Source organism: Rutidosis leptorrhynchoides, chromosome 11 (assembly GCF_046630445.1).
Source record: "Rutidosis leptorrhynchoides isolate AG116_Rl617_1_P2 chromosome 11, CSIRO_AGI_Rlap_v1, whole genome shotgun sequence".
Classification (NCBI taxonomy): Eukaryota; Viridiplantae; Streptophyta; class Magnoliopsida; order Asterales; family Asteraceae; genus Rutidosis; species Rutidosis leptorrhynchoides.
The window spans coordinates 239283799-239293127 of record NC_092343.1 but is presented as its reverse complement, the minus strand read 5'-3'; the positions used below and the strand labels follow the sequence as shown (position 1 = coordinate 239293127).

At 31.9% G+C, this 9329-nt stretch overlaps 1 protein-coding gene across 1 annotated transcript; it reads right to left on the bottom strand.

The window, feature by feature from the left end:
* Nucleotides 1–5112: 5112 nt before the first annotated feature.
* Nucleotides 5113–6267, bottom strand: LOC139875478 (uncharacterized). The gene is made up of 2 exons (XM_071862814.1): nucleotides 5864–6267; nucleotides 5113–5773 (listed from the first exon to the last, which is right to left on the bottom strand). Exons 1-2 carry the CDS (start codon nucleotides 6265–6267, stop codon nucleotides 5113–5115), a joined length of 1065 nt encoding a protein of 354 aa, XP_071718915.1.
* Nucleotides 6268–9329: the final 3062 nt, after the last annotated feature.

Genomic DNA, 9329 nt, shown 5'->3' with positions numbered 1-9329 from the left:
TACCCATTATTTCCTAATCGTTTCGTTTAATAGCTTTTAATCGTCTTTTATATCGTGTTCATAATAATGATAATAATAGTAATCAAAATAATTAGGTGTTACAAATATTTGTTTTAATTACACTAATATTAATAATGATAGTTACTATAACATTATTAACGATAATACTAATAATTATCTTAATGATAATATAGTAATAATAATAATAACAATAACAATAACCATTTTTAAATAATGATATATATATTAATAATGATAATAATAATAATAATAATAATAATACCAATAATAATAATAATAATAATAATAATAATAATAATAATAATAATAATAATAATAATAATAATAATTGGATAATAATAATAATACTAATTATAACTTTAACGATAATAACGATAGTAATAATAAAAAAAATAATAATTTTTAATGATAAATCCCTTTTATTGATAAAGATAATAATAATGATAATAATAAGATAAAACTAGAACGACGATAAAAACGACGATAATAATAATAATCATTTTTAATAAAAATATCGAAAATTCAATTGATTATAACTTCTAATCCGTTCATCGAAACCATTCGATATCTAAAGGAAAAGTTCTTAATTTTTCGCTAGCTTTCCAAGGACATGCATATCTTATACCTTATCTCAACCGCAAGTGTAACTAATTCAACATTCAACCTAACCTGTCTAATGACAATATCAAAAGTACAAGCATGCATAATCCTAAATACTCGAGCACTAGTCAGGGATACACTATTAGTATATAAAAGTTAAATTATGAGTACTCACGTATCAATATTGAGATTCAATATTGCAGGAAAGGTACGTAGACGCAACGGAAATGATAAACACTATATTGACCTCACGAGCATACCCATGAACCATACTCAATCACCTCCATAGCTATAACCCATAATTTCCTTAATCCTATCCCACTCGAAAAACAATTTCGAAATCACTCGGACAACACTCCGTTGTAATATTTTATGTATACTAATAATATCTTGAAATAATACGGAGTAAATATATATATGTAAATCGATTGAGAGAGTTTAGAGAAAAATATTTTCAAGTTTCTATGAAATAATGAAACCTATTGAATTCTATTTATAATAAATTTTTGAATTATTAAAGTGAATTATTAAAGTATGAATTATTAAAGTATGAATTATTAAAGTGAATTATTAAAGTATGAATTATTAAAGTGAATTATTAAAGTATGAATTATTAAAGTGAATTATTAAAGTGAATTATTAAAGTTAAAGTAAAGTAAAAATAAAGTAAAGGTAAAGTTTAAGTATAGTAAAAGTATAAAACTATGTACGTATAATACGCGTATAAATATATAATATTAATTTAAATCGTTATATATATTTAATAAAATAAAATATAAATATCGTTATCTTTATCATACTAGTTAAGTAATGAGTTGTCAAAAGTGGTTCTAGATATTTATAAAAGTTATGTACGTTTTAATAATAAAGTTCTTTTTAAACTGAAAACGTTTTTGTACGTTTGAAACTAAATAGATCAATCGAGTCTTTATGAGATTCAATCTTCCACTATCCTTTGTCTAGTTCTCAATGATTGACAATTTGTTCTTATTTATAAATCAGTTTACCATTTTCCGAATATTGTTAAAATGGAAAGATTTCTCAAATCAACGTGGGCCTTTCAACAGAGACTTGTAATCATAATTCAATATATCTGATAATTAAATCATTTGATCTTATCTTCTAATTCCATTGATAAACATTTTGAAAAAGATACAATCATATAAAGTATTTAATCTAATATTTTGTTTACGTTTCAAGTTATAATATATATATACACATATACATATATAATCATATTCGTTTAATGGTTCGTGAATCGTTGGAACTTGGTCGAGGTTTAATGAATGTATGAACATAGTTTAAAATTATTGAAATTTAACTTAACAAATATTGCTTATCGTGTCGGAAACATATAAAGATTAAAGTTTAAATTTGGTTGGAAATTTCCGGGTTGTCACATACCAGGCCGGGCCCACATCGGCCGTTTTACGACTTTCATATGAAAATACAAGTTTTCAATCACACGACTATTAACACAAAATAAAGCCGAGCATGGCGATTGGGGATACGCTACCCAATCCTAATCATTCCAAAAGCAAGCCTTCTAAAGCAACTACGGGAGTCCACTAGTCCCACGCTTACCCGAGCCACCGCATCCATGCAAATCTATAAAAAGGTAAACAACGAGAGGGTAAGCTAACGCTTAGTGAGTGAGAATATACTACATACATATATATGCATAAAATGGACACGCCACACAAAACCACATATCGCATACCGGAGCATCCAAGCATAAAGGCAAGCTAGTCTAAGCATACCGTAAGATCACTAAGCAACGAGCTAAAGATACATCAACAAAATATAAGTTCTCCAACAACGATGTGAACAATGCCAATAAGCTACACCCGGAGGGTTAGCTACATCACGACAATACAACATTATATGTATACAATATATATATATATATATATATATATATATATATATATATATATATATATATATATATATATATCTCGAATAACATAATTTGCTTACGCTTACAACACAATAACCATGGTTAACCAAATCTTCGCAAGGGAATGACTTCGCGAAACAAGTCATCGATGTTCATAACATCCGTTAGGGTACTTAACACCTCGTATCACTAACCCCTAGGGTGGCACCTTAACACCTCGGCACTTCACCCCGAGTGGCATCTTAACACCTCGATGCTTCACTCATTATTTTACGGTGTGGTGTCTTAAGACCTCAACACTACACCCCTAGGTGGCACCTTAACACCTCGGCACTTCACCCCGAGTGGCATCTTAACACCTCGATGCTTCACTCATTATTTTACGGAGTGGTGTCTTAACACCTCGACACTACACCCCTAGGTGGCATCTTAACACCTCGATGCTTCACCCCGAGTGGAATCTTAACACCTCGATGCTTCACTCGTCATGTGAAACGTGGTGTCTTAACACCTCGACACTACGCATTTCATGCTACAACAAATAGATACATTATATACCTACACATATAATTATTCCACTCACTATATTAACCCTTCGTCATTGGGGTTATATAACTCCACATCACACGCGCATGTGATAACGTACACACAAAGTGTGCACCTCGCTAACGTGGTCAACCAAAATGCACAACCGTGCCAATTGGACCTATACACAAGTCCAACAATTCCACCTATACGAGAAGCGAGCTCTACAAGCGATAACCCCTTCTCCCAACCCGTACCCATCCTACACATACATATGCATATAGGATATTAACACTCACCTTGTCGCCTTGAAGAATGCTACCGAAAAATCCGTAATCGCCGATGGAATGTACCTAATCCATTTATCACATAACAAGTAACACAATTAGGGTGGATATACAAATCAACCCAAATTGACAACTAGTGCAATTTCGACCTAAATGCACTTCCAAGCACAAACCGCGCCCAAACTAACCAATAATCACTAACACAAGTGAGAATGGTTCTAATATGCCAATCAAACCCAATCATAGGTGTTAAACACCTATCTTGCCCAAAATGACACTTAAACCCTAATTTGACCCATAAGAAGTCAATATCACGCCATTAGCAAGTTTTGACACCAAAACATATTTAACTCAGTTCTATGCTTCAACTTAATCCATTTTAAGTTTATAAACCTTATTAAATCGGCAATTGAGTCATAATCATCAACAAACCCTAATTTTAACTCTAGTCAAAATTAGTCAACCATAATAACCCTAATGGTTTCCAAAACACCAATAATCACTAACACTAGTGATTATACACCACTTACAAGTCTTAAACATGGTTAAATCATTAACCAACCCAAAACTCGCCAAATATCAAAATAGCAAGTTTCCATAAACCCTCTTCATCAACCAAATGGGTTTTATAACTAACAATCTCAAACCCTAACTTGAATATCAAATCTAACAAATGAAATTCGGAGTTAGGACTTACCAATACTACCAAAACATAGCTAGGAGCGAGATGAACAACTTTAAAACCCGAGCTTTGGCTAGAATTTGACTCCTTCTTCTCCAAATCAAGCTCTCTCACTCTAGAACTCTTTCTCTCTCTCTAAATATGGATGAGAGTGTTTGTGTGGGTGAGAAATGAGCTCCAATGGAGTTCTAGATCAGTTTTGGTGACCCTAAACCAACCCTAAATGAAAAGACCAAAGTACCCCTCGTTTAGACCTTTTAAAAAGGCTGAAAATTGCATCAGACGGGTTCGGCGCGCCGCGCCAAAAGGTGGAGCGCCGCTCCAACCTACAGGTCAGTTTTCAGAAACTTGTTTTGGCCATAACTTTTTGACCGTAGCCCCATTTTCGATGAATCAAATATCGTTGGAAATGTAATAAGATTTCCTTTCCAATGGTAAGGCTTTGAAACATCAACACAAACTTTATTTGGGGTTGAAAAGATACGTACACACCTTGTCACTTCAGACAACGTCCAGTTTCCTTCGGCGTTCGAGCAAGCAACACGTACACTTCATACACGCATCGTACATTATAAATACATTATGTACAATAAATATTTGGGTCTTACACCAGTAATAGTGTGAACCGCCTTAGCCTCAACCCATTTTGTAAAATAGTCAATGGCCACAATTAGGAATTTGACATTGCCAGGACCTGCGGGAAATTGTCCTACAATGTCAATAGTCCACTTGTGAAATGGCCATGGCGAGTTCACAGGAATCATATCATGCCTTGGCATTCTATTCTGCAGCGCATGTCTTTGACAGCTCTTGCAACGCTTAACAATCTTTGAAACATCGCGATATAAAGATGGCCAAAAGTAACCCATCCGCATAATTTTGGCCGCAATAGTTTTATCGCCTGAATGAAATGCACAAGAACCATTGTGTACTTCATCCACTATCATCTCGGAATCAATTGGGCCAACACACCACATCATGGGGCCGCAAAATTACTTACGCTATAAAATATCATTTTGAATGATGTACATTGGTGCGCGCTCACGAACTAAACGAGCTTCGCGTTTATCATTTGGCAAATCAATATTGCATATATATTACAGAATTGGCTCTATCCAATTTGGTTGTTCTTCTTCAATAGACGTAACCATTAAATCATTATCTATGGATTTACTTGGCAATTCCTCAACCCAAACTTGCTTTTGAAAATGGGAAAATGTTAAAGCAGCCAACTTACTCAACGCATCTGCTTTCTTATTTTGACTCCTTGGTACTTGCGCAAGCTTAAAATGCTCAAACCGCACAGCTGACTCTTGTAATAACTTCAAATATTTTTGCATTGCGGGATCATGTGCGTCGAAAGAGCCGCTAAACTGATTTGCCACAAGCTGCGAATCTGTAAAAGCGTGCAACTTGGTGACATTCATTTTATGCGCGATATTTAAACCCGCAAGCAACGCTTCATATTCAGCTTCATTATTCGTTACATCGAAATTGAAACGTAGCACGTATGTGTGTTCCTCGCCACTTGGGCTTGCTAACATCAAACCCTTGCCAGCACCTTCTACACATGAGGCTCCATCAGTAAACAAATCCCAAGTTTTGCCCTGCAATGGCTTTAACTCAGTTCTCTCATTGATTACCTCCAACTCACCAGACATCTCCGAAAGGTAATCCGCCAAAACTTGGCCTTTTATAGCATTGCACGAAAGGTAAGAGATTTCATAAGCACCTAACTCCACTGCCCACAACGCAAGCCTACCAGATATTTCTGGTTTTGTTAAAACTTGCTAGACTGGCATGTTAGTTAGCACATGTACCGGGTGCCCTTGAAAATATCTCCTCAACCTTCGCGATGTTAATATAAGCGCGTACACAAATTTTTCAATGGGCGCATAGTTTATTTCGCTTCCCGCAAGAGCTTTGCTGACAATATACACTGGCTTTTGTATTTTGTCCCTTTTCTCAACTAGAACTGAGCCGAAAGCTTCATTTGCCACTGATATATATAGGTAAAGAGTTTTGCCTTTAATTGGTGCTGTTAGCGTAGGTAAAGTTTTCAACAACTTTTTCATTTCCTGAAATGCAGTTTCAGCTTCGCTTTTCCAGACAAAACTTTTTTGTTTTAAGCAGCCTTTCAAAGTTTTGAAAAATAGTAATTGCCTTTCAGCAGCTTTGGACAAAAAACGTGTTAATGCGGCTAACTTACCCGTCAAACTTTGCACTTCTTTAACCGTTTTAGGCGCAGTCATATTCTCAATGGCCGCTATCTTTTTTGGGTTAGCTTGAATACTGTGACGACCCGGAAATTTCTGACCAAATTTAAACTTAATCTTTATATGATTTCGACACGTTAAGCAAAGTCTGTTATGTTAAGTCTCAAAAAGTTTGAACTGTTGTCATAAATTCAATTGACCTTCGACAATCCCCGACGATTCACGAACAATTAATTGTATATAGATACATGTAAATTGTTATATTATTATTAGATATTATTACTAGTATCATTTCTAGCATTATCATTATTACCGTTATCATTAAAAATCATTCTTATTATTATAGTTATTATTATTGTTATTATTATTAAATAATACAATTTATTATATTATTATTATCATTTTATAATTACTATTATCTTTATTATTTATGATTATTATTAATATAATTATCATTATTAGTATTATTATTATTATTATTATTAATATTAATTATTATTATTAATATTAATAAATTAAAAAGCTAAATAAATTGTACGAATCTATTAGTCATCTAAATCAACTTTTAATTTTTTTAATTTTTTTTATCTTTCTGTTGTTTGCAATCGATTGAATCGGAATCCGCTTTCCATCACCTTCATAATTTGTTTCTTGTCTGCTAACTTTCATTATCACATGTGTAATTAGTTTTAATATTTTATAATTATTTTATTATTATTATTATTAATTATTTATCTAACTTTATAGTAATATGCATTTCTCTCGTCCAATAATATAAACACAGTTATATCCGTGATTTGAAAAAGGAATTAAAAGATTAACTATTTTTGTTCCTTCTCCTCCTCAATTATAACTTACATTGAATAGTTATAGATATATAATTTCATATATGAACTCACACACCACAATCTTCATTCACCGAGAGCCACCATCGACTATCCTTCATCTTTCACTATCTTGTAACCATCAACAAACTTCACCATCTTCACCATCGTGAGAACCATTACCACGAAACCCACTTCATCTATAATCTTCTTCAATCACCATTAAAACCACCACAACTCCATTCGACAACCATCATACTTGAACCACTTACAAACCACCATTTTTTTTCCTAGTTGTTTTCAACTCAACGAGCCACAAAAAACACCATCGAGACTCATCTCCAACAAATATTCGATTTCCTTCTGTTTCTAACCGAGAATCTCAACAAACTGAAAACACCCACCATTGAATCTTGCTACTTGTTCTCTCCTATTTCTATTACTACAGCTATATGGATGCTTATGCTTTCAATTACAGTCGACTAATAATAAGACCAAATCACTCATGTTGGTATTGCTATACGAAACCTAAAAACCACCACATAATTCAGTTACTATTGTTTCTGTTATGACTCGAGTTAATTGCTTACCACTGCTATTACGTTTCCTTTCTTCGTTCCAAACAGCCACTCAAAACCACCCATATGAAACACCATCAAACGTGCTGTATATATATATATATATATATATATATATATATATATATATATATATATATATATATATATATATATATATATATATATATATATATATATATTTTCTTTATTTTCTTCTCCATCGTGATATCCCTACAACTATTCGTTTATTTTCTGTTTGGATTTCTGTTTTAAAAGAGGAAGGAGGTTGTAGCTGCTTTATTCTATTGAACCGACAATATAAAGATGATGTATAATGATGATGGTATAGATGGTAATGAAGTGAATGATTGAAACAAATACCCCACCAACTGTGTTCTTTATTCGTTACCTTTAATCTACCTTTTCAATCCAAATTCATTTCTGTGTTCTCTTTATAAACCGAACCCTCTTAAATTGTTCATGGATCTTATTCTGTTGTACTTTTTCTCTTGTCTTGGGCCAGCTCTTGATCATTTGGATTTACTTGGGCCGAGAATCTTCTGTTGGGCTGCTGCTGTGCATTTGGTGACCCAACAGACCCTAATGATGTCAGGAAGTTATACATGATGTTAAATTATACATGAAATTATACATAAAGATGAAACATGAACGTAATGGTGAATGCAACATGCTTGTGCCTGTTAAATGTAAATAAATCAACAACTCCTCCTTTTCTTAAGTAGGCCGAATTTTTTAATCTTTTGGGCTTCGTTTTAAAGTATCAAACCGGGGATTGATTGATAAGTGGACTGCCATGTTTTAATTTCCATTTGGACTGAAATCTAGTGTTGGTCCGAGTTTTCTTTTCTCACTTGGGCTTGAGGATCGGTTTAACGGGCCTGTCAAGTTTGGCCACGTACTCACTGTTTTCTTTGCTAATTCTATTTTGGTAAACAAACGACTACTATGATATTGTTGATAATATGGTGATGAATAAACGAGCGATTTAGATGATGATGATGATACAATAAGAAGATAATGTTAAGTTGTTAGTAAGGAATAGATAAAATGAAACAGATGAATGATTTAAGGAGTTTGTGTTTAACCGAGAGGTCTCGGGTTCGAGCCCGGGCGATGGCGATTATTTTTTTTAGGAGCTCGTTTTCTTCAAAGGTTGTATTCTAAAATTATTATTATTATTATTGTTATTATTATTAGTATTATAATTATTATTAATTTTATTACTAAAATAAATATTAGATATCATTTATTAATATTATCATTACAATTATGATTATGATTATCATTATAGTTATTAATTATTATTATTATCATTAGTAATAATATCATTAAGTAGTAGTATTATTAATATTATCATTAATAATAAGATTGTTATTATTGCTATTATTATTATGATTATTAATGTTACCAAGTTATTATTAATATAAGTATTATTATTAACATTATCATTATAATTATTATTATTATTATTATTATTATTATTATTATTATTACTATTATTAACATTAATATATTTATTAACAAGTATTAGTATTAAGTATTATTAGTATTAAGAATTTTTATCAAAATTATTACTTTTATTAATAATACAACCTTTTTATTTTATTATTATTACTATCATTATTAAAAAAAAATTATATATTTTATTATTAATATCATTTTTATTGTCAATATTAACATTTTTAATAATATT